Source organism: Dendronephthya gigantea, unplaced genomic scaffold (assembly GCF_004324835.1).
Source record: "Dendronephthya gigantea isolate DGI-Jeju-01 unplaced genomic scaffold, DenGig_1.0 000042F, whole genome shotgun sequence".
Taxonomy (NCBI): domain Eukaryota; kingdom Metazoa; phylum Cnidaria; class Anthozoa; order Malacalcyonacea; family Nephtheidae; genus Dendronephthya; species Dendronephthya gigantea.
In genome coordinates this window covers 680,474-704,559 of record NW_021163052.1, presented here as the reverse complement: position 1 = coordinate 704,559, position 24,086 = coordinate 680,474, and the positions used below count along the sequence as shown (strand labels likewise).

Here is a 24,086-nt window from a genome sequence, read left to right as displayed (position 1 = left end):
TCTTTTATCTCCTAGTACCTTAAACTCTGTGGCAATCTACTCAAATATAATACAAAAAGTCTAAAATGCTGTGAAAAATAGACCTTTCCCCTTTTAGCTTTCAAGCATGCAATGCGTCATGGTAGTTGATTATCAAGTAACTTTGAGTTGTGTTATCGCCTGCCTTTGAAGCAATTTTGTTTGTAAGAAAACCTTGCTGATTTAATTTGCTTCTTTGTTAACTAAATCACTCCTGACCATGGTGAAATCACAACTTAAAATGACTTTGATAATCAACTATCGTCATGCATTGTATGCTTGAAAGCTAAAAGGGAAAAGGTCTATTGGTCCAAAGTTTTTGTTCTGATTGTCTATGACTACATCTTTTGTACACTTGTAATGTTATCTAATGCATACAATGTATAATCATGTTTAGGTATCCTTGTTCAGCCCATACTTTTCTCTCATCTTCTGTAATTCTTGTTTCTTCTTTTCTTTGTCTAACTGTTTATGCATCTGCAAAATCATTTAAAAGTGGAATTGTTACTAGATTACATATCAACTGACTTTCCCATTCTCAATTACCCTTCCACTCACAAAAAAACATCTGTCATCAGATGGAGAGAATACTAAAGTCAGTGGTGAATTTTTGTGTCCAGCGGAGTAATTCCAACCAGCATGCTGGTTAATACATCTGGTTAACATTCGTACCTTGGTAGGTTGATAATAGAGGACAACCAGATATCGGTTACAAACATTGAAACCAGACAAATGATCGCAAGCGTTCTTCGCATCAAAGATGTCTTCATAGGCAACATAAGCTGTTCCTCTAGTATCATTGGCATTACCACTGATGAAAAATAGATAAAATTAGGTAAATACACAGTTTTTGCTGGATAGAATGACAGCAATGGTGATGAGACTATTTTTTTCTTAATAATCTTTTCTGATCTGATATATTTGCCACTGTGTGGCAACATTACTTACATTCTGATCTGTCGTATAGCACCGTACTTTCCAAATATATCGTACATTTCTTCAGCCGTTATTTTGTAAGGAAGATTTCTGTTCAAAAAAACAACACAAACGTTGTCTAAATTCGAGAATATTTGCCTTAAATACAGTTGATTTCACTTGCCATGGACGTATTTAAACATACCTCACGTATAGAATTCTATTTACTTCGGGTGGCAAACGGACCTTTGGGGGAAAACGATAAAAGTTAAATCACTGGCTAGAATTTTTAGTAATATTTGAAGTTTGTATTTAATACAATTTTTCACAGCTTTTCAACACAAAATTCGACTATAAATCCTGGTCCGATTTTCCTAGAATTTTATACAGACAAATATAAACATTTAGCAGAGATATATTTCTATCGAAATACGAAATTTTTTGTTAAGATATTGGGATATTACTCAAAATACTTACGTTTGTTTTACGAAGATTTGCTAACGCCATGTTGTCGTTCTCAAATAAAAGATTAAAGACTCCCGGGATATTTACATCCGGTAACTGAATGCCGCACGGGGGTTAGATCCCACTCGGGTTTCTTTATCTGGAACCATAGCCGGGTGCCTCACCGAATTCAGTGACTCAGACTGGGTGAATCGTTCGGTCTTCTGGGTTAAATTGTCAGTGCGCGGCAGTGCCGGATATCAGAAAGAATAAAGTTTGTTATCAAGCGGTCTTCTCAATCGCCTTGGTAATTTGTTAACGCATCTTTGTTTGAGAGCGGTTTTAAGATTTCAACTGTTGTTTAGACTTGCATTTCAATGTCATTCAAAGTCAATGAGTATGCAACCATTTCAGAATTGTGAAACAAGTTTTATGAAAAAACTTGTACCAATGTAAGCATATATTTCTGCCCCGTGAAAATGAACTAATTAGAATATTTCGCGCGCGTTCTATTATTGTTCGTGAACTCTGACCTTCACGCACCGGAAGTCATGTGAGGAAAGTGAAAGGAAAACGTCACGACCGGAAACAAAACAAAACATTCGAGTTGGCAATTTCCAGAGAACGTTTACAATATGATGGAGTCTACTGCTAATGGCGATGAAAATATCGCTCCTGTTGAGGATGAAAGCCCTTTTGGGGACGGAGAAAAGGTTTTGGAAGCTGTTGATATGCAAACGGATGAAGATGCGGCCGCTGAGGAAGCAAGGAAGGAAGAAATCCGCAAGCAAATGGCTAAGGTTTGTGCGTGCTGTCTGACCATTGGTTTTGCTGTTGACCTAGCTATATTATATTCGTTTTACTCATCGGAAATGAATACAAAACCTTGAGGTAATAACCTAATTAATAAAATAAAACAACACAACATGATTTTAGCAGATTTGTTTAAGCTCTGTTGCTCCGGTTTTTCGTCTCCAACAGATTTCACAGCTTTAGGGTGTTATTGACTTATTGCTCCTCCGTTTTTTCACTGACAAAGTTTGCTTTATTTTATTGCCACTTAGAAATTTATTAGGAAAATTAATTTTCATTGCAAGTGATAGAGACAAGGTGGGGAGAGGGAGGGGGTAGACAAGGTGGGGAGAGGAAGGAGGAGGGTTCTCTTCACATATCCCTCCAAACGTTGCTGTATAGAAACCTTGCCTAATTTTACTTCTCTTAATGGGATTACAGGGTTCAATGATTTAAGCTTAACAAGTTTAAAACTGTGGAGTGCTTCAGAATCCCATAGCTGTTAGTTTGATTCACTCTTGACCTTGCACTTTTCGTACCACTTGTAGACTTGTAAAATCATATTCTAATCTTGTGATCTCATAACTCGCATCTAGATGCATTAAATATGCATAACTGACAATAAATTAGAATTCAAATCTTTTTCCTAAAGTTACTTCTGTTTAATTAATAAATTTGCTAATCAATTTATGAGCATTGTACACAGGAGACTTAGATTGAATGTGACATTTAGGTAGTGTCTCTATTTGATCATGAAAAAACATGTAAAAACTACGCTAATTCAATTACAGATGGAAAAACAAAACAAGTAGAAGAGATAAGAACATGTTTTTAATATTTTTAAATTCAGCTCACAACAAGATTAATATCATTGCATGACCTTGCACAATATTGAGTATTAATGACATATTTTCCTGTGGCTTTATTGATATCAAAAGACATGTCAATTTAGGAATTTTATATTCAAACCATAACCAAAGTGTGTACTAATATGTTGTAACTCGTGAATAACTCAATAAAACTTGTGCATTATGTGCAAATATTTCATATTATCTGCAAGACAATATGGAACTAAAACAATTATTATACTTCTGTTTTAACATTGGACAGTCGTTAATTCATAATTGACAACTAAGAGTGGGTCTGCCATTTTACAATTGAGGTCAAGTTAAAAAAATCTAAAAAAATTGCCTGATTAAATTGCATGTCTTCTTTCATAAATTGCACTCATTAAACTTTAATATTGCAGCTTTGCAATACTTAGGCTAATTGTTTACACTATATCCTAGGTCTACATTTAAATCAAATTCTCACAGTGAAAATGCACTTTGACAAGGTCTTTGAATAGATATGCTTGAAAATTCCTGCCTGAATACATTTATCTAGCTTAATGTGTAAAAACAGCTTCTTAACATAGTGGAAGTTTAATTTAATACTTTTATATCAGGCATTTTTTTAATGTTTTTCCAATTTATTTTTTTTACAATGTTATCTTTAAGTTTGATATCTCTAGATGTAATGCCAGATGGGACTTTTGAATTTTTAATAGCAACACTAAAGAATCATTACTTGAATGGTGGATAAGTTCAACTCTACCAATGGCTTGATCCATGTCCTACATGTAAATTTCAAAATAAAGAAATTGTTCTTCAATGTAGTTGATTCGTTGAAACAAACCACTAGCTGTTTTCAGACTTACATTTACACCAAACAAATTTAAAGCTTGTAGTTGAAAACGAGAAGGTAGAAGCTGTCTTTATCAAAATGCTTTGTACTATAATAGTTAAAACAGCGGGGAAGGTTCCCACTTTGAAAACGAACTACATCGATCAATAACTGCCATCGTTACAGGCCAACAATTTTCTCTTCTGAGCGACAAGTTTATTTTTAGTTAGAAGAGGAGATGACGAGTCTACGCAATGCCCTGGAGAGAAAAGAAAAGCAGTATGCTGATTTAAAAAAAGAACTTGGTATAACAAGATGGAGTCAGCTACGTGAGGGAATTGGGACGCAGATCAACTACATACAAAATAGTGAAGTGTAAGCGTTGCCATTGTATAAAATCCTTTAAACTTGTTTTTGCTATAGACATTGTTCATAAGGACAGCAAGACAGGGAAAGGGAAACAACGTTTTTGCAACAAAAATCATACTTATTTCAACTTTCTATGAACCACATTTTGTTTTCTCAGCTAGATGCGACAAAATTTGGAGATTCGTGGCGTTGACCATTTCAGGTTTTTTCTGTTTTCTCCCTTTTTCTAGTATGAAGAAAACATCTGAGACGATCAAAGGCTGGAACGATAAAATTGTTCAATCCGGAGCGTGAGTTTTGGAAATTATACTTTAATTTATATTCTTCATCTAAAGCTACGGAGTGGTTTCATGCAGTCAAGTTGGGCAAGAAGAACAAAATCCAACACCACAATGAAAATATATACGCCTGCATGTGAAGTTCTGTTTGACTCATTTTAAGATTCGCTCCTTAGTTGTGACACTGTATTTTGCTAGATAAAAATTTAGTCTATTGCCAACATCGTCCATTCCTACTGAATACACCTGTGTGGTTAAACACGATAGAAATATTGGTTATGACGTGATGTCTTCGTCAAAAAGACCTCCTGAACAAACTAAAAAAGAAAATAGATTGACTAATTTTTCCTGTTGGTTCGTGTATATCGGGAATGAAGATGGGTTTAATTGTGTTTTTACAGGTACAACAAGACGTGTAAAACTCTTTCTGGAGCAAGCGAAGCGACGACCAACGCTTTAAAGAGTGCTGGTGCTGTGACGGCTAAAAAGATTGGAGAATTACGGTGAGTGAGAAGTTGAGAACTGTAGATTTTCATTTTCTTACTGTATGGCGCTGGCAGGCCTCAGTCCTCGGGATATGTCTCGGGATAAAATATTTCTGGTAAATCTTCACCAAATGCTAGGATTTTTCAATGAAAAACAATGAAAAATTTCAACTGTGATGGTATGATGAACCGGGGAATGTATACGTTTTGAATAAGTTTGGAAATCAGGTTTGGGAATTGGGAAGATTTAATTGGCGCTTTGGTATCGATTATCGTATTTTTTTGCCCCGTTTTCCTAAAAGAACCATCAACGTTTAATTTTTTTTAAAATACGACGTAAGAAGTACAATCCCCAACCATTCATTAGTGATGCAAATTGTTCCCAAGATGACATGCGAGTCGATGGATTTCTTGCTTTTTTTCCTACAGGGACTCAGACACCTTTAAGTCAATTGAAAACAAAGTTTCGTCAGCAACGAGTTCGATAAAGGTATATAAGAAAGCCTCGTACCCGGGCGCTCTCTGCTTTGTTGTCTAAGCTATGCTCGATCTCGAGAGACATAATTGTTACATTACCTGTTCACTCTTTCGTCTAGGGGAAAGTGGTCGGCCAGAAACCGTATGAACCTGGGGAAGAAGGCATCGATGAAGTCGATCCAAACATGGAACACGAACCAGTGGCCAGCAGCTAAAAAATTAACTGTGTTTTTTCAAAGAATATTTTAACGCAAATATCTTCGAGCCAGGATTTGCTGCTTCGTAGGGGGAAGGTTATCATTAAGGACGGTATATCTTTGCATTACGGTTGAACCGCGTTCAACAAAGCTAGTGTTTATTCGGTATTTGCAACCGAACCGTCTGATATAGGCAAATTTAGCTTTATTTTTCATACGCAATGTTTTAGAATGTATAGATCGCAGTCGGATTTGTTTTTGTAAGAGTGGTTTAAACTATCAAAGCTGCTGTGATCCCATTGATTTGGAGTTTTACATGCATAACTCCAAAGTTCTGAAGAATTTGGAAGATATTTTAGTTTTAAAAACTCGGATTAGCACTGTCCCTTCATCATTTGCGAGATTTTCAAATCTACTAAAAGGAATAGAAATGAACTTTGATAGTTTAAGCCAGCTTTTAAGCTACACACAGCGGACTAGACAAGCAACTTTTCTCGACAACTTTATTGTGGTTTTTCAAGAAAAGATTGCTCGTAGTTGGTTTTGAAGAAAAGATAGGTTTTTGTTACTGAAGCCATGCTTACAAACGGGGTGCGTTTTAGTTGTAGCAAAAATTAAGAATGGTTGAAACACTTCTTGATTTACAAACCGTGAATACGGTGAAAATCGATTTGTCGTAACTCAGATAATCAAAATTTGTGGCTAACAATGACTAAATAATAACTCAATAATTATCTGGTCTGGGGAGACTATTTATATGAATAAATCATAAACATATTCTCAAGCATATCTTTTGTCTTTTCCTGGTAAAAAAAGGCCATTACATAGCAGTAATTCCCTGTTAACATCTCTAAAAACGTGAAAGTTTAAGAATATCTTTGCTGCGAGTGTTCATGGTGTGCAAAACGACGGTAGTTAAAAGGATTTTTCTCGGGTTTGCTGTGCGCGCCGTCACGTGACGTTCTTCCGACCTGACACGTTCTCTTTACAAAGATGGCCACACGAGGTAAAGAAAGGATCAATGTTGTTGTTTTAACTCCCATATTTCTCCCTGTTCTGTGTGTGAAATAGTGTTTATAACTATTGAATCGTTTCAAATAATACATCGGCTTTTAATAGCATGTAAAAACCTGGCAATCGCGTAAAATAGACTGGATATTTTAGCCGTTGAAACATTGAATATTGCAAAAGTACATTTCATATTGAACACGGTGCAAGGTGTTCTTAGACGCTGCTGCCGGAAGAGTCTAAGCAATGCGGGATTTGTTGTGTGAATGAAAAAAGCGGTCATCGTTGCTTTGAATATTTGTTTCACACCAGCTACATCCACGATTTTGTTTGAAAATTATACCACAATGAGGGAGAGTTCTCTACTTGGTTCTATAGGCTATAAAAATTTGTCAAATGAATTGAAATTTGGGGAACATCTTCAATTCTAAATTTTTCAAAAAACTGCAATGGGTCAATATTTGGCTTGATTGCAGGCATTTCATAATACCACCTGGTACTTAGTTGTACTTTACCATTAGGTCTGCACTGTCACTGTGGAACCACAAGAAATGCAATTTTAATGAAATATGAGATTAAATCGATCAATCCCTTGTTTAAGACCCATTATTTGGCATTTTTAATTAATGTATGTAGGTTTCATTCCTCAATGATAAGATTTGCCATTTGATGAGTAAAAAACATGCCAAAGAAGCTAGCCTTCCCCTAGCTGTGACACTGTTTTCACTTCAGTTTTTGCAATACCAAAGCACTTGTTGATGGTCGCAAAAAATATATATTACAATGTTGTATCTGTCCTAATATCCTGCTTAGCCACTGATCTATATCCACTGTGGTGTACCTAGTTTTAGTTTAATGCTTTGGAGCCATACTGCCCATTTGGTTAAAATGAGAACCAATATTCATTTTGTAGTCACAGCCAGCGTGTTGGTGTTACTTTGTGTGTTAACCGTTGGGTTGTGTGCAGCACCTACCACCGTGCTAACTCTTGAAGAACAGGGTAGAATTAAAGCGCAGTTGTCTGCGGATCTTCCTGGAAAAGACTTGGAAACAACCTTCTATAATGTAGCCTCTCTCACTCTGCTGAATTCCAAAGTACCAAAATCTGAGGTAGGGCAAAAAGAAGTCACCTTGGAACATATTGATAGTCACCTGCCGCCATTGATAGTCAGCACTTGCAAAAATCCCTGAAATGCAGTTCCCCATTTGGTTGAATTTCTTTATTGAATGAAATTTACTGCTTTCTTTCGATTGTTACTGGTCAAGGGAATTCTCTATAATCCAATTATCACAATTGAAAAAACATTGTTTTGTTTGAAATTCATTGTGTAAAATATTTTCAATTATAGGAGATCTGTAAATTTGTAAACAAGAACATTGATCCAAAAGACATTGCCTTAATTTTTTTTGGATCATCAATTGGAAAACTTCTTGGAAACTGTCAGGTAGTCGACTAGAGATTGATAAAAGTCACTTGAAATGCTGACAAGTTACAAATGTAAGAGGGATACCATTTGTTGTAGGTGAAAGTCGATGGTGCACAAGCAACATTAACAGCAGCTTTGAATGACAAATCAGACACAGAATTAATCCGTTTCGCTGTTGAGTCCCTAGTCAACCTTGGTCTGAAAGGTATGTCAATACTATTACATATCGAAAATACAATTGTTTTCAGGAGTACAATAAGCCTAGGTATTCCTGTATTTGTATTATTGTCTTATCCCCTAATGTCAGACTATGTTACTCAGTGGAAGACTTTTGTCAGTTTTGGGTTTAATACAATTTGTTTAGTTGATGAAAAAGCCACATCAGATGCTTTGAAAAGCATTCTAAAAGAAGAAAAAGAAGAATTTGTCCCAAGGTGAAATAAACAAGAATTTGGCATGCTTTCCTTATGTTAAAAGGGTGTCTTAAAATGCCATTAAGAAAAGCTCTTGTGTTCACAGCTTTTTTTCAGCCTTGTTAATCTGTTATCTAGGTCAGCTACAGTTTGAAATTAAAAATTTGCCAGTAAAGTACATAGTATACAAGGCTGAAATTTCTGGCCGTTGTCAGCAGCTTATTCATATTTAAATGTGTCTTTTGTTAGTGTTACCAATACGTTGTTCGCTGCATCTCATTTAGCTGGTGATGTCTCGTTTGCATTTGATGCTATAGAGGTAATAATAGACTGTGTAAATGTACAACTTTTAAGTTAGATTTCTTTGTTTTTTTTATTTGCCCATTATTTATTTTTAATTAAATTATGATTCTCCTTTCAGGATGCTGTTGCACAGGCTGATGAAATTGCAGACACTTTTCTTCAGGTACAGCAAACTGAAATTTGTATTTGTTTCCTTACTTTTACATTGTTAGAAATGGCTTCAATTTGTGGTTATTTTATTAGTTTGAGGGTGGATTAATGGTGACTGCAGACTTCATTACTGGAGTGTACAAATTAGCAGCACATGTGAAAAAAGCTCCAACAATTACTGAAGTGAGTTCATACTTATTTAATTATATCACAGGCAGCCCGGTCACTGCTGTTACGTCATGCTATTATATATGTATATAATTACAATAAGGCTGGCAACTCTCTCGCAAAAAATATAATACATACATTAATACCATCGCTTAATACAAAAATACTACGCTAGTTTCTTAAAAAAAAACTACATACAAAACACCTTGGATATATTGACTATATTTATCTGTCATTTTTAGACTTGAAAAAAACTCTAAAATGCTCAAATTTTACGAATTAAAAGTGTGTTTTCGTTGAAATTTTGCGAAACAGAGGCGGGATGCAATTTACTCGACAAACGTCATCATCGGAGAATTCGTCGGCAAACTTCTGATTGGCTGTGGCAAGTTCGGAAAATTACGAAGATCTTTTTTCTTGATTGAGTTGACCTTCGTAATTTTCCGAACTTGCCACAGCCAATCAGGAGTTTGCCGACGAATTCTCCGATGATGACGTTTGTCGAGTAAATTGCATCCCGCCTCTGTTTCGCAAAATTTTAACGAAAATACACTTTTAATTCGTAAAATTTGAGCATTTTAGAGTTTTTTTCAAGTCTAAAAACGACAGATAAATATAATCAATATATCCAAGGTGTTTTGTATGTAGTTTTTTTTTAAGAAACTAGCGTAATATTTTTGTTTTAAGCGATGGTATTAATGTATGTATTATATTTTTTGCGAGAGAGTTGCCAGCCTTATTGTAATTATATACATATATAATAGCATGACGTAACAGCAGTGACCGGGCTGCCTGTGATTATATTCACTTATTATATATTTTAGAACTAAAACTAAACATGATTTTCCAAAAATCAGTTATCAGGGGAAAATAGTCTCAAGAAAAAAATATTCTCATTTCCATTTTTTAGGACCAAGCTCAAAAGTTCACCAACTATCTGCTCTCAAGAAAATATGTCCAAAGTTCTTATGAAACATTTTATCTGCTCAGTTCTCTAAGAACATACGCTGATAACCAGGTGACTAATGAAGATCCATATTTACTTAAATAGGAAAACATAATTAGCTGTAAAACCCTCTTAAAAGGTCATATTTTGATTCCATACCATGGAACTTCTTTGGGAATTGCAAAATGCTTTGGTTATAAGGACATTGGCTTTGACAATAGCACTTATATGTGAATTTATCTTTATTAGTTTCAAATTCCAGTCATTGCACGGATGTATAGCACTGCAGCTATTTCAGATGAAAACAAACTTCTCAAGGTAATGAAATTTATATCCTCTAAAGCTACAACATTTACTAAGCTTAAAAGGGCACATATAGGTTGTAATCCATTTGTATTAGCTTGGATTTCAAACCTGTTTGGAAGTACATGAGCTTTAAAGTAACATTTAGTGAAGCATTGTCATTATTTAGGCTTTGTCATAAACAATGCAACTTACCTTCAATTTAGGTGCGTGTTACAAACACGCTTGACAACCCTTTCACCAAAATGTCTGTGACTGCAGACAGTATTCTCGACAAAAATGATGAAGAATTGATTTCCAAGAAACCTTTCTCAGAACAGAAAGACTAGTAAGTGTGTTGTTCTTAGAACCTAAATAAGTCAGTGGTATAAATGCTCATGTATGGTACTGTATTTTAGCTATAATAATTACTTGGGTTCATCCTTTAAGCCTTAACTTATAAAGTGTTATATCTCTTTCTGTAGTTACCAAATTGATGTAGTGAACTTCAAGCTTCCTGCTGGGTTTTACAAAATTGTCTTGAGGTAAGCAAGCAGTTGAAAAAATCTCACATATCACACCTGTGAAAGTCGGAGCATTCTAAGCTAAAAATTCTACATGTTTCTTTTATCCGTAGTTTAAAACCAGGCCAACCAGACAAAAGACTTCTTGGACTGACTGATATTGAGGTAGTTATCTTTAATTTATATAGAAACTACAAGATAAGATTGCTGGTTGCCTCGTGAAAATAAGAAATCACTTTATAAACTTCAATTTTAGCTTCCATTCAAAGTGGTCACAACAGTTGCTGTTGAAGCCATTTCAATTTCAATTCTCGATAAAGAACATGCATCACTAGTCAGCTCTGTAAGGTGAGTTTTGTTTTAAAATAGACGTGGTAAAAACTGCATGTCTGAACTTTATTTCAGACCAATAGGTAATGCTATTGAGTTCAATCACTGCATAAGCTTTTCTACCTAATTTCAGTGTGAGTTATCCACGAGGTCTTGATAAAACTTTAGAGGCAGATCATCACCAAAAGGTTACAATGACATTCTCACTTAAAGATATTTCTGCACAAAAAGTAATGACTGCCCACCAGGTAAGGTATCATTTCCTTCTATTTTAAACTTTCAATTTTGAGCACATCATCCCTCTCCTGTTCCATTCTTATAATAATATTTTTGTTGTTCATTTTTCAGACTTTTGTACGACTCACGAACGCCAAAACTAATCAGGAAATCTTCTTTGTTGCTGAGCCAGAGGGAGGCAAAGTTTACAAATTCGATTTGGTATGTTTAGTTTACTAGTAGAATGGCAATCTTGTTTATGTTACTTTGGGATAGTAAAACTTAGGCACTATGACTAGCTTAGCTTATAACATGTATAAAATCCTCTTGTGTTAGGATGTCAGCGCTGCTTCAAAGGATTCATTTGGCTCCCTGTCTGGAGAATATCAGATTGTAAGTTTGATAAAGACATTAGCTGCCATTCACCTGCATTTGCCTTTATTTAAGTTCTGATATCTGTTAGGATCTCATCATTGGCGATGCTGCAATTGAAAATTCTCTTCTATGGACCATCGTAAGTTTTGTGACTTTCAAATCACATATAATATTTGCTTATTGTAGAATCTTTCAACTTCGTTTATATCAGATAGTCTTTTAGTAGTGGTTTCAATATTTATTTGAAATGTAACATATTGCACAGCCTTTGAGATTTTCATTGTTGTTAAAGTTGAGTGGGCATCTTAAAACATGAGCTCGTGTTAAATAACTCTGTGTATTTAACATTCAAAAGATGCCAGATTGATAAATCTCTCCTCCACCAAGATTTCTCAATATAGAAATGACTTGACTAATGAGAGATGACATACATTAGTATATAATGAAAGCAATGTTTTGTAAAACAACAAACAAGTTTTGGTCAGTATAAGGTAGATTTAAATTCATTGTATTTTGCTAGGGAAAAATTCAACTAACATTTGCTAGTAGCCCAGAGACACCACAGCAAAAGGGCAGTCAATTTAAACCAAAACCGGAAATTCAGGTGGGTAAAATGGGAAGAAATGTTACTGTTTTTATACAGTAATAGTCTTTTCGTCTGGGTGCATCTGAAAACATGAGCTCGTGTTGAGTAACTTTCAGTGTATTTAACATTCAAAAGATGCCAGATTAACTATCTCTCCTCCACCAAGATTTCTCAATATAGAAAAGACTTGACTAATGAGAGATTACAATAGCTCTAAATCTGTTCTGTCTCGATGTAAAGAGATGATCTCGTATTTATTCAATGTTACTATTTTTCTAGCACTCCTTCCGTCAACCAGAAAAGCGTCCTCCAAAGACGGTCTCAACTGCGTTCACTATTCTTGTGTTGTTGCCACTCCTTGTCCTTTTTGTTGCCGTAAGTTGGAAGCTGTTTAAAAACTTTAGCTGAAAGAAATCTCTTGCAGACATGGATCTCAGCTTCTAACGTGTTTATCTTGTAAATTTAGTGGATGAAACTTGGTGTAAATTTATCAAATTTCCAATTCTCCATTCCTGCTATTGTGTTCCACCTGGGTCTAGGAGGTAAGCTCTTGAAATTCTTGTTTTTTCCCCTGGATATTCAATTCAAGCTAAGATTTGAGTCCATAAAATTAAGTGTATACTCTTCTGCACTTGATACAATTCCGTCTCTTGTGTAAAGCTTGGCTATTTGTTTATCAATCTTTTTCTTTTGTAGCCATATTTCTTCTGATGTACGCTTTCTGGACGTCTTTGGTAAGACTTGGCAATTTATGAGTATACTGTCACTATAGCTGTGATGATATTGTTTCCTAAAACTATTATATATTTCTCTTTTAGAATATGTTTAGTACTTTGAAATTATTAGCTTTGATAGGATCGATAACTTTCCTTGCTGGAAACTCTCTTTTGGCAAATCTAGCTGCTCAAAGGTAAAGTTTCATTGGATTTTTTAATTCCAAACACTGACTACTGAGGTAATGTTTTCACCCTAATTAATTTCTGGGTTTTTTTCTTTTTTTTTTTAGAACACAAAAGTAGGCATTTGTACACTTATTTGGAGAGAAGAAAGACGTCTAATGATATTTGATGTAATAGCACAACCCTAAAGCTAAAATCTGCTGTTTTTATGAAGAGATACTCTGCCTTATGAACAATATTAGTAATTTAAATTGAAATAAAACACCTTTGTAGTTCCTGAAAATGCAGTTTTCGTTGTTTGAATGGGAAGGGGTGTTTTTAGATGGTGGGGACTTCAGACTATTTTGAACTGTTTATTTAGCTTTATTTTCGAAATCTGGCTTTCTAGCAGTAAAAAAACTTTCTTTATTCGATACTGTATCACCGTATAAGACCAGTCAAATTTTCATGGCAAAGGCTAAAATCGGTAAAATGTAACTAAAACTGTACCAGCAGATAGTGGTGGTTGTTATTTGTTATTCCAGTGTAAAGGTGATGTATTGCGTTCAGCGTGGTTTTCGATACTTGGTGTAAGAATCGTTATAGCAATATCAACAAATCGTAAGGTGTGGAGGGTGAAAAGTCGAACTTTTCTAGTTTTCAAATCAAATTTTTTTAATACTTTTCTCGTCTTTTTTAAAACTTTATCTCGTTTCAAACGATGCAAGACCCAAACGAAGACACAGAGTGGAACGATGTACTTAGAGCGAAAGGAATCTTGCCGCCTAAACAAAAAGAAGTTGAGATTTCTGAAGACCAAATTGTGAACTTGGTTGAGGACACGATAAGTAAGAGAACAGGAGAGAATGTCGTAAAGAACTATGAAGATATGACTTTAGATGAGCTAGATGAGTTTGAAGACGAGGAAGATGAGAGAGTACTAGAGGAATATCGGTAAGTTATACATAACATGCTGTTCATTGAATGGCGATTGTCAGTAAAACTTCACATGTAAAGGAAGTATAATATGATTCATTGTACATGATATCTCAGGTTCTCTGTAGTTAAGGGTATATCTTTGTGGGTATTACTATGTAAATGGTATTACTATTGAGTATGTCTTTTGATTGCTCATTACTTTTTTAAATGACTAGTTTCCTCCAAACAGAGTTTCAGATTAAAGCCTAGGGCACTAAGGTGACTAAGACAGCACTTTATTTAAATACATCCAAGGTTTTAAAATTTGGAAATGAAGTAGCAGCTGTTGGGCTTATTTAAACCCTACTTAATGCTGCTGTATTTAACTTACTCTGGCATTCCTATTTCACCAGAAAACAGCGTCTAGCGGAGATGAGGAAACACCAACAGGCAGCAAGATTTGGAGAAATGATGGAGATCACAGCTGTTGATTATGTCCAGGAAGTGAACAAGGCTGGGGACGGAATATGGGTTGTTTTACATCTTTATAAGACTGGGTGAGTATGATGATGGCTAGAGTGGAGTAAAATGGGATAGGTTGGGATGGAATAGAACAGAGTGGGTAAATTAAGATTGATAAATGGGTTGAATTATAATAAGTTGAAATGAGATTAGAGTGGATAGGGGGAAATGAGCATAATGGGATAGAAAGAGATGGGAAGGAATGGAGAAGAGTAGAATGGGATAGAATGGATTGGTTTTTGGATGGACAGATGGGGTGAGATAGAATAGAATGGAATGGAATGGAAAGTAATAGTATGGGATGAAGTGAATTGGAGTGAAATGGAATGGAGTGAAATGGAATGGCTTGTTGTAGGAATATGGAATGGAATATAAACGAATAGTGGAAAAGGTTTGAATGGAGTGAAGTAAAGTGGGATAGGATTGCATAACTACAGGTGAAAGCCTCTGAAACTGCTGAAAAGTTTTTATTGCCCAATTCACTAAAAACTATTTGCACTTTTTTTTCTAGGATTCCATTATGTGCATTGCTTAATCGTCACCTTCAACAATTAGCCCAAAAATTTCCAACGACTAAATTTCTAAAAAGCATATCAACCACATGCATCCCAAACTATCCCGATAAGAACCTACCAACGATATTTGTGTACCGTAATGGTGATATGGTAAAACAATACATAGGACCAATAGCTTTCGATGGAATGAATTGCTCTCTTGAAGGTAAGAATTGAATCCTTCTAAAATCTGTTCCCGTCTTAAACATTGCATAATAGCGAGGTTCAGATTTGGTTCCACTACCACTTCCGCTACCTCTCGCTAATCTATCAAGCTCGTGATTGGTTAGTCTGATCGACCTATTGCATTTGATTGGTTTATATTCCCTCAAAGGTTGTGGTAGTCCATAGTTATTGTAGTGGGAGGGTTTGGAAGACCGGGTCACGTGACTAAAAAACTTATTGTCTTTAATCACGTGGGAACCAAGGTGCATCGAACAGAGTTGTTTTCATCGTAAAATCATATAGATTAAAGGAAGCGCGACACAAAAACATTGTATTTTGGCGTCTTTTTCGCGATGCCAGGAGCGAATTGCTCCATATTTGGTTGCGCGACAAGTCGAAAGCACGTCGGGGTAGGAATTTTTAAAATCCCTTCGGAAACAGATGAGTTATCGAAGAAAACTCGCGAAGCTTGGATAAGTGTTATCACCAAGGACCGTGTTGTAGACGAAGGTTTGCGTCGACAAATCAATAGCGGAAACCTGTATGTGTGTGAGAAGCATTTTAGGAAAGAAGAATATGAGACTTGTAAGTATATTCTTATTTTTGATTTGATAATATTATTCCTAAATTTACATATCGGTGCGGTTTTTAAGCCCTTACGATCACGACCCTTCAGAGTCGAAAACAATAGTCCCCTGTATGCATATAATTAGTTGTTTGGCACAAGTTTGCGTCAGAAAATCCCAGTGGATAATGTACTATGTGTAAACCAAAAAACTCAAGATAGGAGTTGTTAAAAAAAGACAAATTTAAGGTGATATTTCGCCTACTGTATTTCAATTGTCAAACGTTTTTAGGGGTTGTATTTCCATATGAAATTTCATAGTAAATAATTTGTCCTTACGACGATGTCTATATGCAGTTACTGTGATAGGTAGTTCATTTGTTGATTATAGTCACTCATGCTGTAAAGTTTGCAATAGATATCTTCTAAAAGTATGATTCCTCTGATCTTTAAAGATTATCAGTAATTTTTGCAATGTCTATCGTGTTTCATATTGAAACTCGTAAAAGCTATGCTAGGGTGATTATATATATTTAACAGTAGGTCTTTTTCTTTTTCAGTTTCTACTCGTAAGATATTAGCTCGTGGAGCAATTCCATCCTTAAACTTGCCAGTGAAGAGTATACCACCTCCACCTCCTGCTACACCAAGGCGTGATCTAGTGCGACAGCAAATTGATGATCCTGTCCTAGTGGTTTATCGAAACTTTAAACACTTTCAACAAAAGATATTACCATTGAAGATGAACAGATGGTGCAAAAAAGGGGAAGAGGACAGTATAGTTTTTGAGTTTTTCCAGCCACCTTATACCCTACCAAAGCTTTCCTTGTCAGTTGTTTCTGAACTCACCTTTTCTGTTGCTGTGTACAACTGGTTTTTACCAGATGACCATTATATTTATGTTAGTCACAAAAGATCTTTAAAGCATACATCCATCTCTACCCTAATGGCCACTTTGGAAAGTGCTCAAGTTTGTCAAGGTCTAAGTAAAGAGAAACACATTGTCTCTTTATGTGAAGATCCCAGTCCGACTTGTGGTGCCAGCAGTGTCATGAGACATACAATCCCAATTGAGCGAAAGTGCTATGAAGAAGATGGTCCACCATTTCAGGCTCATGTGTTTATCAGGTCAGAGCATTGTGAGTTGCTTTGCAGCAACGTCTCCTGTTCTGATTGTATCAAAAAGGAAAAATCCCTTACAAAAATGAAAGAGAGTGCTGTCAAGAAAGGAACAGAGCCTCTGAAAAGTAATGCACCCCTGTCTGGCTCAAGTAAGGAGAGGTTAATTGCCACTGTTCAACAGCAAAGGCTGGTTTGTAAAGAACTTGAGGGTCGAATTGCTGAACTGGAGAAAGAAATTGAGAGCAACAGCATCCCTATCGACGAAACAATGGAAAAAGATATCTTGGCAATTCTTGCTGACAGAAGTGATGATGTAACCCCCCACATGAAAGTTTTCTGGGAGCAGCAAAGGAAACTACTAGCTATGCCAAAATTTGGAAGAAGGTAGTGAAGCATGTTTTTTGCATGACATAGTTTATCTATTCATACTTTTCACACACTGCTGGGAGGTATACTGCACCATGATTGTAGGCCTTAATATTGTTGTTTGAAATAGGAAAAGACATACAACAGAAGGAAAGTTATTGTAGACAGGGTGCTGAAGGCCATTTAAAAAAGATTGAATGAAAAGATATGAAAAAGTAGACTGTATATGGCACCCAATCTTTAATTCAATAACTAGAACTAGAAGTGGCTTTGTATAGTCAACCTGTACAATACTCTTAACAGTTCACCCTAGATTTATTATCCTGGATTGTGTGAGAAAACATTTTTGTGCCTTTGGCCCTTAGACTGGGAAAAATATTACTTATTTTATTTTACATTAGGCAATTAGAGTCTCCTGATGGATTATTATATACAGTCATTAATATGTTTTTATTATTGCCAGGTACCATCCTCATATCATCCGTTTCTGCCTGTCTCTTCATGCCAAGTCTCCAGCAGCATACAAAGAATTGCGAGAGTCTGGTGTTTTGGTACTACCAAGTGAGAGAACTCTCAGGGATTACCGAAATTTCTTCAAGCCAAGGGCTGGTTTTCATCCTGATAATATTGAAAGATTAAAGAATCAAACAAGCCAGTATTTTGACATACAGAGGTATGTTGTCCTTTCATTTGATGAAATGAAAATCCAATCAAAGCTGGTCTTTGATAAACACTCCAATGAACTAATTGGCTTTGTTGATCTTGGAGAAGAGGAACTGAATCTTAGCAGTGGATCGTCTGACCTTGCGACCCATGCCCTGGTATTTTTTGTACGTGGTGCTGCAAGTGTTCTTAAATATGCCCTTGCGTACTTTCTTACTAAAGATGTCACTTCATATCAGATAATGCCTTTGTTTTGGAAAGCTGTATCTGTACTTGAGCTTACGTGTAATCTCTGGGTTTGTGCCACTGTATCTGATGGAGCATCACCTAATCGCCTCTTCTACCAACTGCATTCCGATTTGGTCGAACCAGGTACAGAAGTGGTAAACTACACACCAAATCTTTTTGCTTCAAGTCGAAAAATCTACTTCTTCTCTGATGCACCACATTTGCTTAAGACTACCAGAAACTGCCTATTTAATTCTGGAAGTGGTAAGCGCACACGCTACATGTGGAACAACAAGAAGTACCTGCTCTGGGAACACATTGCCAAACTATATTACTCGGATCTTGATTCGGGTCTCCACCAGCTACCTAAGTTGACCGTAGATCACATTGCCCTAAAGTCCTATTCAAAGATGAAAGTCAGCATGGCAGTGCAAGTGTTGAGCAATACAGTTGCACAAGCTCTACAGCGCCATTTCTCATCGGGAGAAGCAGAGGAAACCGCCAAACTGTGCAAGATGATGAACGATTTTTTTGACTGCATGAATGTTCGATCCACCACCGAGCACCAGAAGAAGCGCAACGCTTTATTAGCTCCATACAGAAGTATGGATGACGAGAGATTCAATTGGCTGCAAAATGTCTTTCTGGAATACCTAAACAATTGGAAATTGTCGACAGAATTGAGAGAAGGAGCATTCACTGATGATGACAGAGGACGTATGTTCTTGAGTACCCAAACCTTCAGTGGATTAAAGATGTCAATCAAATCAGTTATAGCAACAACCAAGTTCTTGTTGAGTGAGGGGTTTGACTTTGTTTTGACTGAACGTTTTTGTCAAGATGACGTTGAAGAGTACTTTGGCTACCAGCGTGCCCAAGGACGAAGAAGTGACAACCCATCAGCTGCAGAATTTGGCTATAATGACCTAAGAATTGCCACCTTGCGAGATGTTGCACCCAAATCAATTGAGGGGAATGTATCAGGACGGCATTCCGGAAAGAAAAGTAAGTGGTGCAATGTGAGCGATGAGCAGCTGCCCAAGAGAATAGTAAAAAAGAAGAAACCATTAACTGATTGACACTAATATTTCAGACAATACATATACAGGCTGCATCACCCCCCTCCCTATTGAAATAGAGCTTTGTTGAAATTTAAGTGCATGAGTAACACAAATTAAGGTCTTACTTTCAATTTTAGGCATCTGTGGGTTTAGAATAATAATACTATCTGTCACAGACTAGCAAAATGTGCTGACTGCCTAATAAAGAGTGTTGTTTTTTTCAAATTGCATCTTTAATATACATAAGAATACATATGGGAAGCTTTTATTTTCATGAGTAACTTCATTGAGTTCACTATTTTTTGTAATGTGATGTCACAGCCTCTTTTAAATATTGCATACTGTAGCTGTACTGAAAGCAATTTTTATGAACTAATAATGTACAATAATGATCTTCGAGAAACCTTGTAAACTTAATAATTATATAGAGTATCAAATCACCATTTATTCAACCTTTAACCTCAAATGTGCTAGATTACTTATGACATAATTACAAGCATACTTCACTGGCTTTCTTCAGGTCCTTTCGTAGAGCTTTAGTTTTCTGAGTATGTTGACTCAGTTTATACTTATTTACAATATCTTTAGCCAATGAAAAAGATCTGACAGTAACATATAGTTTCACTACATTTTCCAAACATAAACATTGACATTCTTTTGAAATTTGTACAGAACAGTTTTGAATGATATTGTTCCATAAGCTTTTAACAAGAGGGGAAGTTAATACTTCATTAACTATAATGTCTACTGGAAGAAAAGTAACCTTGTCTTTATTTGTACTCTTTCTGAATGCCAACTCAGCAACCTCTGCAATCCTAACAATCCATTCATGGGGTGCCCAAAGTCCACCTCTTGATAAAGATGAAATATATTCATTCCTCTCTGTTTCCTGTCTCATTGATGACATTAAAGCTTGAATTTCTTTGTTGCGGGCGGAGTTGCTTCTGGAACAATTTTTGCTCTTTTGGTAAAATGATCGTATCACATAACCAGTAAGGTAAGATAATGGTCCATATTCATGAGGTAATAGGGACATCTCCTCCTAAAATTTAGTCAACAAGTAAATCAAAAAAGGTTATCAGGACTGGCAAAATACTTGTGATTTTAACAATCTAAAATAAGAACTATACCTTTGATATTCCTTGGTCATCTTGACCTTTCTCTAGGAATCCAATCAGGCGTTGGGGAAGATGGATTAACATAAGAAAAACTATTTTCTGTTCTCCATAAGGATGAAAGAATTTTTTCCAGTTGGCATATGAATTTCCATAAAACTCTGTAAGAAATTTGTCTTGATTTCTCTTCCTTTTAAATTTCAGTAAGAGTTGATTGACAAAGCTGACAAATAAATCAGTTGGAGAAAGCTTGAATATTTCTGCTGTTTGTTCCTCTTTATAAAGTTTTTCGTCAACCAAATGTCGACCGATGTCGCGGATAATAGAGCACACGTTTTCCACTGATAACACATTTTTCTCAATTTTAGATGAAGATGAACTCTCACCCACTTGTTCGACGTGTTTACTCCGCTGGTGCTTCGTTAAGCCACCTTTCGATTTGCAAACTTTCTCGCAGAAGTTGCAAGGAAACTGCTTCTTTCCTTCTACCTGGAGGGAAAGGTGTAATAACAATTAAGGTTTTAGTAATACTAACGGTATGAAGTGTAACTACCGTATGACTATACCATTTCTATTACCTCTTCAAGCGAGTGTTCAACTTCGGACTGAACCTCCTCAATATCCATCTCGAGAAGTGCCATAGTTTGCTCGAAGTCGGAGCAAAGGCTAACAGGAAACTCGGATTCGTACTCATCATCTATATCCATGTTTCCAATACGTAAAAGCTGAGTTTTATTGTGTCTATTCGAAGAGTATCGCTGTCTGAAGGTTCACTAAATATACTTGTGACTTGAAATATGATAGCTGGCACCCCGTCGATACTATATACAGCGGAAGCAGCTGGACCAATAGCACATAAAAAGGTCTCAAACGTTGCCTTTCGCATAAGTAAAGTACGACAAAAATGCAATATTTATGAAATCGTTGTAAAACTATCGAAAAAATCCAAATTTTCTGATCGGCAACATAAAATTATACTACAAAATTAAAATGTATGCACCTTGACTGTCACGTGATGTCTTTCTTCGAGTTCAAGTATCGAATAGTCACGTGTCACTTTGAAGTTTGCCGGTCTTCCAAACCCTCCCACTACAATAACTATGGGTAGTCGTAGTGGTAGTCAAATCTGAACCTCGCTAATATATATACCAAGTCTCTTTATCATGAATCGTTTCTGTTATGTTTTTCTTGCAGACTTGGAATGGATGTTATCTGAAAGTGGTGCAGTAAAAACAGAGCTTGAGGAAGATCCCAGGAGAAAGCGACAAATCAGAGACGTTATGACATCATCTTTACGTTCGGGTGGCCAACAATATGACGACGATGATGATGATGACGATGACTGATAAATATTTCAAAAATGTAGCGAATAAAAAATATATTTATAAAAACTTGTCTCCGTTGATGGTGTTTTTGTCTACATGAGCTTTGGTTACAGCATGGGTTTCAACCTGAGATGATTTTGAGGTATTGAAATGAGCCTTCGTGACACAAAACAAGCACATGCTATTCCTGGAATGACTACACCACTTCCAGGATCGTGTTATACGCTCATTTTAATACATCAAAGTTATTTATTCAGCATAAAGTCAGAAGTGAGAGAAAGGCACAAACTTTACCAGACCATCTTCATTAAGACCTTTGACAATCTGGAATTGGATAAAGTAAATTAAATAACCATAGTCGTTTAGGGAAAAATCTCGTGGTTTCGTGGTTAAGACAGTGGGCTACCTGGCTTATAAGGTAAGTCGATCGTTCGAATCCAAGCATAACTGTTTTTCATAATGACCTTCGAGAAAAGGATAATTGAAATTAAATAACCATAGCCATACATCACAAGGTCTCCAATAGTCTAGTGGAGAACACAATTGACTCGCAAGTGGTAAGTCGATGGTTCGGATCCGAGCACAACTTTTTTTTTTCATTATGAAGTTGGTGAAAAGGATTAAATCAACATAAATAACCTTAGCCGTTCAGCAGAAGGTATCGTGGTTTAGTGGCAAAGACAATGGTTCCCCAAGTGGTAAGTTGATGGTTCGAATCCCACCATAATCGTTTTTCATTATGAACTTCGCGAAAAGGATAAAGTAAATTAAATAACCACAACCCTTCAGCGCAATATCCCGTGGTCTAATGGTGAAGACAGTGGTTTCCCAAGTGGTAAAGTAATGGTTCAAATCCCACCATAATCATTTTTCATTATGTCCTTCACGAAAAGGATAAAGTAAATCAAATAACCACAACCATTCAACGCAATACCTCGTGGTCTAATGGTAAAGACAGTGGTCTCCGAAGTGGCAAATCGGTGGTTCGAATCCCACCTGTTCCCACCATAGACGTTTTTATTATGAACTTTGCGAAAAGGTAAGTTAAGGGAATAACCAGTGGTGAAGACAATGCTCTCGCAACTTTTAAGTTGACGGTTTGAATCTTGGCGAAGAATGTTTTTCATTTTGACCTTAAAAAGATTTAAGTGAAATAATTAAACATAGCCCCCTCAACATCAAGTGTTGGTCTAATGGTAAACAAAATGGTCGCCCAAACTGAGAGACTGTGATTTCAATCAACTTTCTTTTATCATGCTAATTGGAAATTGTCAAAAATGCAACGTGCACGTACATGTACTATATTTAATTATCTGCGCGTGTGATTTAATTGTGCTTGTGGTCATTCCCGCACTATGTGCACTATTCCATGAAGTCAACAAAATTTTAAATATTGTTAATTCACTTCATTTCTTAACTAAATCAACTGGTTTTAGCTTATAGTAAAATCAGTGAGTTAAAAAGGACACTTGGAACATACTTAAAGGCTATTGCAAAACGATAAAGAGCCAAATTTAATATTAAAAACATTGCGCAGTCGCAGTAAACGAATAATAATCCCACAATCATGAGTTTGAGCAATGTAATATATACTAAGCCCTCGGCTTTTGGACTTTTTGGTGTTGAATCCACTGCGTGTCACGAACTTTTTATCTTTTTCATTATGAACTGAAAAAAAGGTTTAGGTAAAAAAACGTCCTCAATGATCTCCGGCGTGATAAGTCGAGGGTTCGAATCCGAGTATCGTTGTTTTTCATTATGTCCTTCGCGAAAAGGATGAAGTAAATTAAATAACCACAACCGTTTAGCGCAATATCTCGTGGTCTAATGGTGAAGACAGTTGTCTCCGAAGTGGTAAATCGTTGGTTCGGATCCCACCATAACAGTTTTTAATTATGAACTTCGTGAAAAGGATAAAGTAAATTAAATACCCCTAACCGTTCAGCACAGGATCTCCCAGTCTAGTGGAGAAGACAATGCTCTCCCAAGTGGTAAAGCGATGGTTCGAATCCTACCATAATCGTTTTTAATTATGACTTTCGTTAAAAGGATCGATAAACTAAATGAAATAACCATAGCTGTTGAGCACAACATCCCGTAGTCTAGTGGCGAAAGCAATGGTCTCCCAAGTGGTAATCAATGGTTCGAATCCTACCATAACCGTTTTTGATTATGAACTTCCGGTGAAAAGGATAAAGTAAATTAAATAACTTTAGCTGTTCAGCACAAGATCTTG

General features: G+C 36.1%; 6 protein-coding genes across 6 annotated transcripts; 4 read left to right on the top strand and 2 right to left on the bottom strand.

Moving 5' to 3' along the window:
• Window positions 1-75: 75 nt before the first annotated feature.
• Window positions 76-1,454, bottom strand: LOC114527027 (splicing factor 3B subunit 6-like). Its single transcript, XM_028548597.1, has 5 exons — window positions 1,411-1,454; window positions 1,139-1,179; window positions 967-1,044; window positions 691-829; window positions 76-495 (listed from the first exon to the last, which is right to left on the bottom strand). The coding sequence occupies exons 1-5, from the start codon at window positions 1,438-1,440 to the stop codon at window positions 412-414; spliced, it is 372 nt and encodes a 123-aa protein (XP_028404398.1). The 5' UTR covers window positions 1,441-1,454; the 3' UTR covers window positions 76-411.
• Window positions 1,455-1,966: 512 nt separating this feature from the next.
• Window positions 1,967-6,431, top strand: LOC114526910 (tumor protein D54-like). Its single transcript, XM_028548452.1, has 6 exons — window positions 1,967-2,177; window positions 4,061-4,209; window positions 4,434-4,493; window positions 4,883-4,984; window positions 5,396-5,456; window positions 5,563-6,431. Exons 1-6 carry the CDS (start codon window positions 2,013-2,015, stop codon window positions 5,656-5,658), a joined length of 633 nt encoding a protein of 210 aa, XP_028404253.1. The 5' UTR covers window positions 1,967-2,012; the 3' UTR covers window positions 5,659-6,431.
• A 143-nt stretch (window positions 6,432-6,574) lies between these two features.
• Window positions 6,575-13,544, top strand: LOC114526897 (dolichyl-diphosphooligosaccharide--protein glycosyltransferase subunit 2-like). The gene is made up of 24 exons (XM_028548431.1): window positions 6,575-6,646; window positions 7,562-7,758; window positions 7,998-8,093; window positions 8,172-8,280; window positions 8,440-8,509; window positions 8,738-8,807; window positions 8,910-8,954; window positions 9,035-9,124; window positions 10,020-10,127; window positions 10,305-10,373; window positions 10,565-10,686; window positions 10,823-10,882; window positions 10,975-11,026; window positions 11,118-11,209; window positions 11,325-11,439; window positions 11,540-11,629; window positions 11,744-11,800; window positions 11,871-11,921; window positions 12,303-12,386; window positions 12,648-12,743; window positions 12,835-12,910; window positions 13,065-13,102; window positions 13,187-13,278; window positions 13,375-13,544. Exons 1-24 carry the CDS (start codon window positions 6,634-6,636, stop codon window positions 13,385-13,387), a joined length of 1,905 nt encoding a protein of 634 aa, XP_028404232.1. The 5' UTR covers window positions 6,575-6,633; the 3' UTR covers window positions 13,388-13,544.
• Window positions 13,545-13,857: 313 nt separating this feature from the next.
• On the top strand, window positions 13,858-21,890 carry LOC114526945 (phosducin-like protein 3). The gene is made up of 4 exons (XM_028548492.1): window positions 13,858-14,200; window positions 14,578-14,721; window positions 15,198-15,406; window positions 21,720-21,890. The coding sequence occupies exons 1-4, from the start codon at window positions 13,968-13,970 to the stop codon at window positions 21,869-21,871; spliced, it is 738 nt and encodes a 245-aa protein (XP_028404293.1). The 5' UTR covers window positions 13,858-13,967; the 3' UTR covers window positions 21,872-21,890.
• On the top strand, window positions 15,697-19,706 carry LOC114526943. Its single transcript, XM_028548490.1, has 3 exons — window positions 15,697-15,990; window positions 16,531-17,476; window positions 17,922-19,706. The coding sequence occupies exons 1-3, from the start codon at window positions 15,759-15,761 to the stop codon at window positions 19,426-19,428; spliced, it is 2,685 nt and encodes an 894-aa protein (XP_028404291.1). The 5' UTR covers window positions 15,697-15,758; the 3' UTR covers window positions 19,429-19,706.
• LOC114526944 lies at window positions 19,735-21,533 on the bottom strand. Its single transcript, XM_028548491.1, has 3 exons — window positions 21,104-21,533; window positions 20,541-21,014; window positions 19,735-20,452 (listed from the first exon to the last, which is right to left on the bottom strand). The coding sequence occupies exons 1-3, from the start codon at window positions 21,230-21,232 to the stop codon at window positions 19,901-19,903; spliced, it is 1,155 nt and encodes a 384-aa protein (XP_028404292.1). The 5' UTR covers window positions 21,233-21,533; the 3' UTR covers window positions 19,735-19,900.
• Window positions 21,891-24,086: the final 2,196 nt, after the last annotated feature.

Bases quoted from the DNA above. Each gene is read 5' to 3' on its own strand.
- LOC114527027 (XM_028548597.1), bottom strand. From the start codon at position 1,440: ATGGCGTTAGCAAATCTTCGTAAAACAAAC. The intron at 1,180-1,410 runs GTAAGTATTTTG...TTTCCCCCAAAG, and splicing joins CAAATCTTCGTAAAACAAAC to GTCCGTTTGCCACCCGAAGT. The intron at 496-690 runs GTACGAATGTTA...ATGATTTTGCAG, and splicing joins TCTATTATCAACCTACCAAG to ATGCATAAACAGTTAGACAA.
- LOC114526910 (XM_028548452.1), top strand. From the start codon at position 2,013: ATGATGGAGTCTACTGCTAATGGCGATGAAAATATCGCTCCTGTTGAG. The intron at 2,178-4,060 runs GTTTGTGCGTGC...GTTTATTTTTAG, and splicing joins TCCGCAAGCAAATGGCTAAG to TTAGAAGAGGAGATGACGAG. The intron at 4,210-4,433 runs GTAAGCGTTGCC...CCCTTTTTCTAG, and splicing joins TACATACAAAATAGTGAAGT to TATGAAGAAAACATCTGAGA.
- LOC114526897 (XM_028548431.1), top strand. The intron at 11,027-11,117 runs GTAGTTATCTTT...CTTCAATTTTAG, and splicing joins TTGGACTGACTGATATTGAG to CTTCCATTCAAAGTGGTCAC. The intron at 11,922-12,302 runs GTAAGTTTTGTG...GTATTTTGCTAG, and splicing joins ATTCTCTTCTATGGACCATC to GGAAAAATTCAACTAACATT.
- LOC114526945 (XM_028548492.1), top strand. From the start codon at position 13,968: ATGCAAGACCCAAACGAAGACACAGAGTGGAACGATGTACTTAGAGCG. The intron at 14,201-14,577 runs GTAAGTTATACA...CTATTTCACCAG, and splicing joins AGAGTACTAGAGGAATATCG to AAAACAGCGTCTAGCGGAGA. The intron at 14,722-15,197 runs GTGAGTATGATG...TTTTTTTTCTAG, and splicing joins TTACATCTTTATAAGACTGG to GATTCCATTATGTGCATTGC.
- LOC114526943 (XM_028548490.1), top strand. From the start codon at position 15,759: ATGCCAGGAGCGAATTGCTCCATATTTGGTTGCGCGACAAGTCGAAAG. The intron at 15,991-16,530 runs GTAAGTATATTC...TTTCTTTTTCAG, and splicing joins GAAAGAAGAATATGAGACTT to TTTCTACTCGTAAGATATTA. The intron at 17,477-17,921 runs GTAGTGAAGCAT...TATTATTGCCAG, and splicing joins ATGCCAAAATTTGGAAGAAG to GTACCATCCTCATATCATCC.
- LOC114526944 (XM_028548491.1), bottom strand. From the start codon at position 21,232: ATGGATATAGATGATGAGTACGAATCCGAGTTTCCTGTTAGCCTTTGC. The intron at 21,015-21,103 runs GTAATAGAAATG...CTTTCCCTCCAG, and splicing joins TTGAACACTCGCTTGAAGAG to GTAGAAGGAAAGAAGCAGTT. The intron at 20,453-20,540 runs GTATAGTTCTTA...ACTAAATTTTAG, and splicing joins ATGACCAAGGAATATCAAAG to GAGGAGATGTCCCTATTACC.